This window comes from Telmatherina bonti, assembly GCF_933228915.1.
Source record: "Telmatherina bonti genome assembly, chromosome: 7".
In the NCBI taxonomy this organism is placed as follows: Eukaryota; Metazoa; Chordata; class Actinopteri; order Atheriniformes; family Telmatherinidae; genus Telmatherina; species Telmatherina bonti.
Window position 1 is genome coordinate 13,381,936 of NC_136625.1, and position 13,381 is coordinate 13,395,316.

Here is a 13,381-nt window from a genome sequence, read left to right on the forward strand (position 1 = left end):
CGTGATTTTTGCCGTTAAGCTCCTTGTTAGAGAACAGCAACTTGTGCAAAATTTATTGAAACATTTAACAGTTGGACATGTGCATTTAAAAGCTTAGAGAAGATCACATTAAGTTCACCTGTACAGGTTTCAATGCATTTTAAGCTTGTTGTGAAATTTCACCCAAAATCTGAATATCCCTAACTTTTTGTGAATAGTGTATATATAAAAATAAAGAAACAACTTTTTTAGAGTTAACCTTTCACCTCATATTAAAAACATTTAACTGTTTAAAAACTGGAATTTTAATATATTTAGACATACTGTACTTTAAATGACAGTAAAATAATTTATGTATTTCATATTGTGGCATGGCAGATTGGCAGCAATATTATACCTTAGGGACTTTAATGCATTAATCACAATAACATAACTTCAAAAAATGAGAGCATTAAAAAACGCATTTAATTGCAGAGATCCTCACGAGCGATGTGGAACATTTGTCAGTGCAAGGTTTCTTGGTACACTGATGTAAATGTGCAAAGTTGGCACTGACTGATCCCACCATGAGATATTAATGTAAGGTGTGGACGAAAACATTTACTAAGTAATAAAACGTGGCAGACTTTTAATTGGAGAACAGCAGAAGCCGTTAGTTAAACGGCACTTTTACTTGTCCTCCATTCAGTTTTGTTAAGGGATATTTTCCATTATTTTCCTACTGCTATGATTTGAAATGCAATTCAATGCATTTTTCCAGACATTCGTAAACCTCAAGTTTACAATATTAATTTCTGTGTTTCTTATTTTATTCAGTAGTGCGCTGCTAACTCACATATCTTCCATCTAGCGGTGGAAAAAACAGGGACAGGTTTCATTTCTCTTTCTGGAGACATGCCCCTGGTGCTTGTAGCAATTTTACAACTTTGGCACCTAAAGGGTTATTTGAAGTTTGAATATTAAATATGCACATGAAATAAGCTTTTTCCTTTGGAAACAGATTTCTTTAGTTGTGTTCATGTTGAACAGGGAGGGGACAAGGTAGTAAGCGCAAGCACAAAGGCCAGTTTTCATGCATTATCTGGATACAAAAGTTAAACTTTGACTAATCTTATTGAACAAGAAAATTTAATCTGGAGTTACATGTATAATAAAAGTCTTCTTTCAGTTGTATCATAATCCAGTTTTTTAGATCTTTTGGTGTGGACTTTATATGCAGATCATATAACTTTATACAGTCTTTTAAAATGACTGATCATTAGATAGTAACCTGTTAAAAAAATGAAGCTTGTCTCTTTAATTTTGAGTCCTGGCTTAGTTTTCTGTGGTCAGTTTCTTTCTTCTTAAACTTCATGTCCTTATTGCAACATTAATCGCATGAGTTCCCTGGTTTTCCTGCAGATTGTGGACATTGCTAATATTACACAACATTTGGAACATTTAAATATTACACCTGCTCTGGTACATGGCATTTCCCATGGCTGTTTTATCACACATTATTTAAATTAATGAGTCATCATGTTTTTATAACACTTAAGATGATGAACTCACTAATCAATGTCAAAATCAGTCCTGAAACTCAGCAGAGCAGGGGGTCTGAGGACCAGGACTGTGGAACTTTATTAGAGTGTGTAACTGAGGTATCTTCGATTTGCAGCTATGTGAGTGTTTCCACATGTACATAATACAATCAAATGAAATCTTGACCTCCAAAGCGTTTCATCTAAAGATTTCATATAGCAACCACCATCTCATCCACAGTGACAGTAAGGAAACTCTTCTAGTGTGTGTACATGCTACCAGTACATGTGCACAGTGCCAAAGAGCTTCTCAAAAAATGCCCAAATGCACCAGAAATGAGAACAAGTAAAAACCAAAAACATCACCCACCAGCTGCCTGGTTACCACATAAGTTGGCATGGCAACCACTGACAGAGGGTTATCTGTGCTTTGTGAGAAATACAGACTCAACAAGGCTAGACAGTCACGCCATGTAGGCTGTTATATAAGATCTGATCATCGACTATTTACAGATTTGCATTCCTGACTGAAAATATCCCATTTTGGTTTGAAGGATGTGAGCAGTCGGGTGTTTCTGCACGAGTTTAATGAGTGAGGGGGGTTTTATAACAGCCTTGGTAAAGAAAGAAAATACCTTTGGCAAATAAATAAGCAGTATTTTTTTCATATACATCACTCAAAAACCTTTTTTTTTTTTTTTTTTTGCAGGACAGTCATTGCTGTTTTTACTCGTGATAAAAAAAGAGGAAAAAATGGTTCATGATCACTTTGTAGTTCAGTTTTTACATGAGTAAGTGTCAGTCATTCATACTGTTCGCAACACTTCTTTCATCTAAGCCAGAGATCACCAACTCCAGACCTCTTTGGCGTTTCCCTCGGTTAACACACCTGATTCAAATGACATGGTTTCCCAATACCTTGTTGTTCAGTTCTGCACAAGCCTCTTCATCATCCAGCCAATTAAGTTGGGTATGTTAAAAGTTCTGTTTCTGTTTACTTTTTAATACCACGTTTAAGCTCCCTTTCCATTGTGTAAATAAGCACGTTCATTTGAAACATCAATGCTGTCATGCTTCCATGCGTTGTATACGCACCATAGATACACACACATCAGGATACGTATTTGCAAGGGCTCCAAAGACTGACCAAATTACAGATGCAAATTATGCAAAAGATAAACAAAATGCTCTGCATTTGTTTTTAGCATTGAGCATAAATGAATTTCATCGTATGATTAGGTGAGATAAAATGAAGTTGTGCTTGTACTCAAGAATATTCTGATAAATGGTTTTTCAGACAAGATTTCAATTTTCACTAAAGTACAAGAATTAGCACTTTCACAAGATGGCAAACATTTATGCCATCTTAATACAGGTTTGTGTATTTTGTATGTTCTGCATGTGTTGGCAGGCTCCAGCTAAAAGGATGAGGCATATACTGAGTATGAGTAGAACAGTGTTTGACTTTTATCACATTATTGACTTTAATAACACAGCTGGTTTTTGCAGGATATGGCAGCTAGTTTCTGCATCTGCACCTTGACTTGGAAAGTGCTTTCCAAAATGTTTCGTTTTAGTGCTTAAAAACTTCATTTGCATCTGTGAGATGGACAAAAATAGATAAAGACAATTACATCAATACCTGTGTTCATGTGTAGAGGGCTTCAATCAAGACACTTATAAATGGAAACTACAGAAATCCAAAGAAGAAATTAACACCTAAAACTGTCACGGTGAGGAGGTGGAGATGTGGACCTAAATGAGGAAAAGCAGGCAGGAATGCAAAAACAAGATGTTTTAATAAACTAAATGGAAATCCATCAGTCTAAACTCAGGCAGACTAAAGACAAACTAACTCTTGTACAGAGAACATAAACCAAGGGGTACAAATACAAAGAGTAACAAGGAACGGGTGAACTGAATCAGGAACTCTAAACCAGGTGAGCCAGTTAACAGTAAGCAAAATGGGATACAATACACAAGGGAACAAAACTACAAAATAAAAAACAGGAAACCGGGAACTAAAGAGACAACACGAAACATCACATCATGACTAAAACATCCAAACCCACTGAGACCAGAAAACTGAATGATAACGTTCACAATACGATTATTTACAACAGCTCTGTCACAGCTTAGGGATGAACTGCTCGAAGATGGACTGGGGTTGATTGTAGGACCCTTAGGACATGATAATCATGTAATCATCACCCAAAACCTAAAAGTTAATATGTTCTAAAAAAAAAAAAAAAAAAATGTGAAAACCAAAACATACGACAAAACTCATATTACAAAACAAAGTTTTAATCAGTTGTGCCTTCCTTAGTGTGGTTAAAGAGGGCTGATGGCTGAAAACACTTAGTGAATGAAGGCAATGCATATGTGATGCCAGTTGTCTCGATGTAAAGACCACTGCATGGATTCTTAAAGCTTTAAATCATACATTGTAAATGTGGGCTTCATGAATAAAGTGAATTAAAACATTATTTCTGTGCTGTATATGACGCATCGGCGTGTCACAAAGCTTCTGCACAGCAGGAAGCGGAGGAAGAATTGGAGGAAGTGATTAGAAGCTAAGAAATCAAGCTGCCTGCTTTCTGTCATTATAAAAGCTGTGCAGTAAGAAATGCCCAGCTTTTGTCTTTTTTTTAATAGTTTGCAACAAAAGATCTGCTCTGAAGGACCGTGAGGCTCATGAATGGGACATATGGCATCTTAAAGTAGTTCAGGAGATGAAAAATACGGTATGTTTTTATGTGAGGATGTCCTGATGAGAGGAAAGCTGCTGCTTGGTCGTATCATCATCTTGGATTACATTAAACATGGAGTCAGACGCAGTTGTTGAAGAATATGTAGGATTTGGAACAAAAAGCTCCACTTTTAGTGCTTTGAGGAGTTTATTTCGAAGTCAAATTGACTTTTAAAACACCAACCTGTCTCCTCCTTTCTGAAATGTATGAATCAAATGGTTCACATCTAAGCACATAATGGGACTCGGGCACATTCCCAGCAATCTGGAGAATCCCTTGTGCTACTTGACAGGAATTTGATGCGCTTATGCAGAACCTCCACTGCGCGAAAACCCCCAGAATCCATTGATGTCTTTACCTGGATACCCTCAGATATGGCTCAAGCATGGTGATATCTGTCCTGGATACTCTCCGACCAAGACAGCTTCAGATGTCATGTCATCAACTCCAGGTATGGGACCACTTTGATACTAGTAGAATCTGTAGTTCAGATTTTCTCCGGATATGGGATACGGGTCAAGGCCCATATTCGGAGAGTATCCCTACACTAGAGATATCCGGACAGGATATTTCAAGATTCTAATGAAGTAAAATCTAGTTATTTCTGATGTTAATGTAGCCATCATATCTGGGCTCAGGATTCTGTATATGTAGCCTGTGGCCATATTTGCAGTCCGAACACAAGCGATTTCTGTAGTCCGGATATCTCCAGATTCTACTTATGTAAAATCTAGTGATATCAGATGTTAATGTAGCCATCATTTCTGGGCTCAGGATTCTGTATATGTAGCCTGTGGCCATATTTGAGGTCCGAACACAAGTAATATCCGTAGTCTGGATATCTCCAGGTTCTACTCAAGCCAAATCTGGTGCTTTCTGATGCCAGGATACCAGTCACGTAAGAGGTCAGAATTCTGACATATATTCTAAATCTACAATATTCAGGTAAAAATGACAGCAAACCATTTTACTCCAAACATTTTAATAAAAAAAAAAAGAATTCCGAATAAATATTTCAAAATAAACATCATTATAACATTATAACATCATTATTATCATACTTCACTAGCAAACAATATCAACAGAAGAATACAAAATGCAGCAGAGAAAGGAAGTATCCATATTTTAGAGCTCTCTGTTTCATGAAACCACTGAACAGATGCAGAGGTGGGAACAACTGAAAAGATGTAGCAGCTATGTGTCAGCATAGCTCAGAAACCGGTTCTTAAGCGAAGTATGTGATAAATGAAGAAATTATTCAGCGCCAATGAAGGCAACCATTTAGTTTTCTACCTGTCTCGTATTTCCTGCACATGCCCTCTCTGAGACGGTCTGACTGCGTCTGCATGAACAAACCCTGTAGAAAATTCCACACTATTTCCTACTAAACAATTTCCTGTTGAATGACAACAAAATGAATGAATAGACAGATAAGAGTCTAATTCAGGTTGTTTTATAAGGACAGACAGACGTATGATCTGTTTGTGAAGCTGTGCATTACGGAGCTTCTTCATTTTGGTTTGTGGAGTTGTTTCTGTCTGCTCAGAGGTTTTAGAGATGTGCCATTTAAGTTTGCTACAGACTGACACCTCAACAATTTGAAGTTCATGAAACTGTCAAGAAAAGTGATCGATCGATCTGTGTTCTGCAATCATTTTTTCTTTTTTTTGTAAGTGAAAAATACAAAAAAGACTCAGTGTTTTGTATGAAACTGTCGTCCGAGTGATGGGCAGTTTCTGCATTAAAGCGGCTGTAAAGTGTGAGGGCCCTGTTAAGCTGACATTCTGGAGACCACAGTTAGTTTTTCTTTCAGCTGAGTAGCTTTTACAGGTTTCATATTCAGTCTGTTGCTCTCACCATTACTGTCCAGTTAAAATTGATATTTAAAACTGTGCACTTAGTTTTGGTAAAGGCGGCATGTTGGAATAGACTTTTCTCTGTTGATGCAACTCTGCTCTTTCTGGCTTGCAGGGTGAAGAGTTCTGTCGTACCTGCAAGCTACCCTGTCACTGAAACACCGTTAAAAGAAAAGAAATGAGTGACGTATTTCATCCATCTTTATGCAGTGATGCAAGGAAGAGGTTGGCCTGTTATGATTTAGTGATGCAGTGTCAGCTATGTGCAGGGAATTACAAGAATAGAGGCAGAAGACGGGAATGTCGTTTCATGCTAAATTCCAAGTGTTTGCTTCATAAACAGCTGTTGTCACTCTGAGTTTTGTCCCATTCTATGATGTTATGTCAGATTGCATCGAAGGACCAAAGTTTTGAAGTTATAACTCTTGATTTTCTCGTGCTGGTAATCTCCTTTGTGTGAAATAGCCTGCAGGCACATGCAGCTACACCAAATAATAATGCAGGAAACTCTTAATGTGAACTTAACACAGCAGGGTTCTGTTTGAGATGAAAAACCTTGTTGGAAAATTGATTTTTAACCTCCTTGAAGACATAATTAGCTGCTCTTTAGCAGACTGCTTTTTGAAAATGTGCCAGGTACATTTTGAGGTGATTTATCTTTTTTTCATGGATTATCTTTGTAGGAGGCTCACAATAGCTGTTCTGTTGAGGACTAAAAAGAAAAACATCCTTGAAGAATATTTTTGCCACATGAAACTCTTCAACGCAATCTTTTTTTTTCTTTTTTTTTCCAGTGCGAAGCGTCGACTGCATCTTGCCTTATAGATCGGCGGATGTGTTTAATCTGCTGTCGCAGCAAAGTTTAAAGAAAAGCTGCAGGAAACAAAAAGATTAGTTAAATCTAAAAATAGATTCTTCGAAGCGAGATTGGCCCTTAGCCCATCTGCTGCAGCTAGCTCCACCAGTGAGAGGAAGTTGCTGCCGCTGTCCTTCACCCTCCCAGTCCTCTGTGTTATTGCAGCAGCAGGCATCCTGGACTGAAAGTGCTGCTGACAAGTGCAGCCTCTGCCACCTGACATCACTGGTCTCAGCAAAGCAAAACAAAGAAGCCTCCACACTGTCATACGTCAGGCCTTTACTTTGCAGGAATGACATGCACTCCGACACGCTGCTGACTCTTTTAAGGTGGGAACTGCTGTGAGCACACTGGACACAGCATTCTGCAGCTTTGTTTTTTTTTAATCATAATACATCTAAGACATTCATATTTCCCTAGAATCTGTCTGAATGCCAAAAGCTGCATCATTGCGTAATCTAACACAGATTCGGGTCAAGAGGCAGTGTCATGCAGGATAAAACAATATGCCAAGGGGATGTGTTATTCATAACCCTTTTCCACTTAGGAAGGAGATGAAGATACTGTGAGGATTTTTCTCACCGCCTTCCACTGCGGCTTCATCAAACTCCGGGTTTGACTTGTTCCTGGTGCTTAAATGAACTCTTAATAGTGAATGTTACTTTGCACACATGTAGTGGCATGTAACTGCAGCTGGAAAATTAAGTATATGAGCATGTACATACTGTGTGCAATGACTATCATATCCTCCTGACTACCAGTAGTTCAATTTGTCCTCTGTGGAAGAACTTTGTAAACCTAAATATTTTCATCTCCCTGAATGCTACTGAACTAACACCTTTTGGTCTTTAAAGAGGACATTTAGTGCTTTTAAATGGTACCTCATTTGGGGAGGTGGGGCTTTGTGAACTTTCTTTCTCTCTTCAAGAAAAATGGCAACAAGCATGTTTTATTGGAAGAGCAAAAGTGCATCAAACTTTTCTTTGTGCGGATTTTTACTTGTGATTTTGTAGATATATTTACATTGAATATTTTATAAACACATTAAATCGTTTCTTAGATAAATATAACTATATTTTACCACAATATTTAAAAGTTTAAGCAATGTCCTCCGTAGTGGACATTTGTAGTTACACATTTTTTTCCTGGTAGTCAGGAGGATATCAAACAACATTAGACTTAATGATGTGGACAGTATCAGATTGAAGTAAGCAATTACCCATCCCTACTCATGAAAGTGGAAGTTTGCTCTTTATTACCTGTTAAAATGGTGAAAAAAAATCTTATTTTCTATTTCAGAAAACTGTCTTCACATCTTTACATTACATATTTACCAAACTGAAAGCTAGTTAGCTTAAATGCAGAGCAAACGAGTTGAATGCATGTTTTCTAATTGCAAAAATATTTCTTAAATTTACTCATGTGTTTCTTTTTGTCGAAAATACTCACAAACCAAATTGTTTTTTTTTTTTTTATTTGGGACAAAATGTAACAGAATTTGTTTGTGTTGTGATTGTATTTGTCACCAACCTACCTGCATGTGCTGCTATGGCAACCACAATGGCATCACTTTCTAGCCACAACATTCTGCAGACTTTTTCTCCGCGTTGTCCTCGATCGTGCTCTGCTCAGCTGCAATGGACTGGCAACATGTCCAGGGTGTATCCCTGCTGGGGTAGGCTCCACCCTGGATTAGATTAGGCAGTACAGAAAATAGATGAATGGATGAATTAATACTCTGCTCTGAGCAGTAAGGAGATGGTTTAGAAAATCTTTGAGAATCAATCTGGATTGGATGTTGTTGACTGCTGTGGTGCAATTACAGCAAAATGGACTTTATGATCAAGTTGGAGCCAGAATGTCTGTTTGTTGCTGCTGTACAAATCTGATTGCAACTTAAACTAACCAGGAGATGTGTGAAGTCGGATATCATGTGGTGTTTCCCAAAAACATTCAACTGTCTTCCTAAATTTGCTTGTTGGGTGGCAACATAAAATAGAGTTTCAGAACATGATACATTTACACGTCCAGCCAACGGACTATAGAAAGTAAAGTTGTGTAAAGACAATAGCTTTACTCGCAACATCAGAAACACAAAATTAACTAATACTTGACTTAAGGAAACAGATGGATGTTGTGCATGAACCACATCAAATTCCTGAGCATGACAGAATCTTAAATGGACTCTAAACACCAACATGTCGTTAAAGAAATTGTATTTCCTTAGAAAGACTGAGAAAGATCAACCTCTTACAGCATCTTTTGATGCAATATATATATATATATATATATATATATATATATATATATATATATATATATACATATATATTGCATAAGTCTATATTATGACTGTGTGCTCCAATTTGTGCTAAATTACTCCCAAAACTTAGATGTGTCCACATGGCATAATCCACTCGTTTGGTTATACCTGTTTTTAAGCCTTGAATTTATAATTCATGGGTTTGCCTTTTTTTTTCAGCAACCAAGAAAGAAAAAAAGTTCTAAGGAAGTGATCTGAAAACACGATACTTCTATGCATGTCCAGTGATTCAGTCACAAAACTTTCCCAACTCATTCATATACATAATATCCCCATTTAAATTTTGGATGTTACAAAGTTTAATCACACCAATGGACAAAATATGCTAAAGAGAACAAACAGTTTTTGTAACGGGAAGTAAAAGTATTATGCATGTTAATATGGGGTCTGGGGGGGGGGTGACTCACCAACATAGCCAGCCTCAAATGGCCATTCGGGACTTGCTGTTTGTGCATTAGCTTTATTTTTTTGCCAGTCATGGAAGCCGCCTCATGAAATTAAATCCATAGGCTCGTTCATTCACATCATTCATGAAGAGCTTGAACTTTAAGCAATACTGTATTACATTCTAATAGAGTGTAAGCCTACCTATAAAGCACCAAGTGTTTACTCAGAGCCTAAGAACATGACATAATGAGGACTGACGGAGGTTTTTTTTTTTTCTTTTTTTTTTTTTTTCTGTCCGCAGGTCCAAGTGAGCTGGATCTCAGTCTGCTGAGTGAAACAAGCAGCTTGGCAGATATGGCCTGCAAGAATTATGAGGTAAGGTTATGATGAATAATCTCCTACTGGATCACGGTTTATTGTCAAGACTAAGTCTTGATTTTAGACATAGAAATGTCATTTAAAATTCACACCCCAGCTTGTTTTATTAGCTTCAACCAACAAAAAGCAACACAAGCCCCATAAAATCCCCAGGGAATGTATAAAGTAGTCTGTTGTCAAGTGTTTTTGTGTTAACAGGGTTCAGATAATCTACTCTACACAGTTTAATATAAAGAGACATTTAAATTTAACCATAAAAAGATTCATCCCTTTTTCTTCCCTCCCAAGATATGAAAACGTGTCATAAATTTAAAAGCTGCTGGTTTATTTCTTAATTTAGCCAATGTGAGAGAATCATAAGCATGTGCTGCAGCTTGATAACAATCTTATAATCCTTTCATTGTGCTGCTTTATTCCGTTATACAAAAGCAATTTTCATTCAAGATCGCTATCAAACAAACGCATCCTCCTGCTTTTTATTTGCAACATCATATAAATGACAGCTGCAAATTACCTTTTCACGAACGGCAAACAGAGATGGCTGGATGATTCAGCTCTGCAAATGTCCTGAGATAGCCAGTATTGTGTAATGCTCGGTGACGTTTCAGACGTGCTCTATTCCTCCACACAATCTGAGCGCTGGAGTCAGCGAAGCAATAAAACTGACCTCCAACTCATTTTACATCCTGTCTGGAAACAACTTGCCGTCTGCCTCCTCATCTTCCACTTCATTCTTCCAATTCTCCAGGGTTGTTTCTGTTGTTGTTGGGTTCTTTACTGCTGTTTTTCCAACCAGCAATGGTTTCATGTGCATGTGCAGCAGTTTTCTATCTAGTCTGTTGAAAACAGGCGCAGAGATGTTTGTTTTGAGCTCTGTTTGTCTGTAGTTACTCAGTAGTGTGGAAGTTTTGGGAAATGTACTCAGCGGTGCTAATTCACTGGTAATGGAGTTAAAAGCTCTTCTCTGTAGCTTTTGCCAACATTTTTTTGTCCTTTTCATCTTCAATATTCATTTCTCAGTTTTACATTCATTCATTCATCTACACTTTTGATGACAGCTTCATTTTTACTGTTCAGGAAAGCAACAACTATATACACTTGTGTTTTTTTTTTTAAACTTTTTTTTCTGTATTTGTTCTTGTGTAAAACTGACAGCTTGGTTAACTCAAATTAGTTCTAAGACTTGTTTCTAACTTTGTTATTTTTATTTTATTTCACTTTCAACTATTTCATTTAGTCACAAAGACCAGTCAAAAACTTATTTTGTCACAATTCATTAAAAAAAAATCTCATTTCTGAAAGCCCTCTGATGTGAACCTGCATCCCACCTGCTTTTGTTTTCCTTGAAAACTTGCCGACAGCTTGTTTTGACCTTTTAGACATTTGTATAATAGACAAAAATCAAACTACACTATTCACAAAAAGTTAGGGATATTCAGCTTTTGGGTGAAATTTCACAATAAGCCTAAAATGCATTCAAACCTGTACAGGTGAACTTAATGTGATCTTCTCTAAGCTTTTAAATGCACATGTCCAACTGTTAAATGTTTCAATAAATTTTGCACAAGTTGCTGTTCTCTAACAAGGAGCTTAACGGCAAAAATCACAGCAGGTGTGTGATCCTTGAATTGACCAATAAATGTCCTGGTTCAATTAGAGCTGGTGTTTAAACAGTTGTCCTCATCATGCTGTTCACATTTTGACATCATGAGACCAAGACGACACCTAACAATGGAACAACAGTCCCTTGCCATTGCGATGCTTCAAACAGGACGTTCTCAGACAGAAGTGGCCACTGAGCTTGGAGTGTCACAGAGTGTCATCAGCAGGTTGCAACAGAGATATGGAGAGACTGGAAGAGTCACAGAAAGGCCTAGAAGTGGACGTCCTTTGGCCACATCCCGTGCTGATGACCGCTACATTGTGAACACTGCCCTGAGAAACCGGATGATGAATGCCACTCAACTCCAGGCACGTTTAAGAGAGGTGAGAGGCACCCAAGTGTCATGTCAGACCATTCGAAACCGTTTACATCAGCGTGGTCTGCATGCTAGACGACCTGCACGGGTACCTGACCACACCACCAGGCACAGGCATCATCGTCTTGCATGGACCAGGGAGCATTTACGCTGGACGAGGAACCAGTGGGCCTCAGTGCTGTTCTCTGATGAAAGTCGATTCACACTGAGCAGAAATGATGGCCGGCAACGATGTTGGAGACGTCAGGGAGAGCGCTATGCATCAGCCACTGTTGTCACCAGGCGAGCTTTTGGTGGTGGCGGTGTTACAGTGTGGGCAGGGGTGTCCACTTGGTACAGAACTGCCCTACACTTTGTGAATGGTACAGTGACAAGCCCATACTACCTGAATAACATCATTAATCCAGTGATTGTGCCCCTACATGAACAGCACAGGCCTAATTTCATCTTCATGGACGACAATGCTCCTGCTCATCGAGGCCGCATCATCAGGGAACGGCTGTTGGAGACTGGTGTACCTCAAATGGAATGGCCTGCACTCTCTCCAGACCTGAATCCCACTGAAAACCTGTGGGATCAGCTGAGCCGTCGTGTAGAGGCTCGAGACCCTGCACCCCAGAACCTCAATGACCTGAGGGCTGCCCTTCAAGAAGAGTGGGATGCCATGCCTCAGCAGGCAATAAGTTGCCTTGTGAACAGCATGAGACGTCATTGTCAAGCTGGAATTGATGCTCAAGGGCACATGACGAGATATTGAGACGTTCAAATTTTTTGTTGTGGTGTAACTACCATTGTTGTTACCTTTTGTGTTGAATGAATTTTTTGAGATGAGGAAATCAGTAGTGCATCCTTCTACTTAAATGTCTTACTTTTATGATATTATATCACTGTTGCATGAACATATTGCATTTTCCATAAATTTCACCTGAAAGCCAAATATCCCTAACTTTTTGTGAGTAGTGTATTTCAGAAGAGCTGCATGCACAACATCATCTTTTTTCCTGCTTACGAATCCCAAAGTAAAGCATGGGGGTGGTAGCATCATGCTGTGAGATTTCCTCTCAGTCGGAGCGGACTATCTGACTGTCCGAGATAAAATAGAGAAAAGTCTTTGAGGAAAAGTAGCTCCAAGGAGAAGCAACTGGAGTTTACTTTTCAGCACATCGTGACCTGAATTAAACAAGCAAACAGACTTGAATCCAGGAGAACATCTGTGGGGGGCTCAAGGCAGAAGTTCACTAACGGTACTAATCTGGGCTGAAGAGACGGTTCTTTCTGGAAAAAGTACGTACTGGTTTGTCCAAGTCCAGGTGTGCAAACTTAACCAATCCTTTAATCCCTTTACATGCTACC

The 13,381-nt window shown here is 38.4% G+C and overlaps 1 protein-coding gene across 1 annotated transcript in view; it reads left to right on the forward strand.

Annotated features, from left to right (window-relative positions):
- Positions 1 to 13,381, forward strand: part of ak5 (adenylate kinase 5) — a gene marked incomplete at its 3' end in the record, with an annotated part of 131,013 nt that overhangs the window by 56,535 nt on the left and 61,097 nt on the right. Inside the window, exon 8 of the mRNA XM_079243678.1 lies at positions 9,973 to 10,046. Coding sequence (XP_079099804.1) covers positions 9,973 to 10,046 — 74 coding nt within the window. The remainder of the gene's footprint in view (positions 1 to 9,972; positions 10,047 to 13,381) is intronic.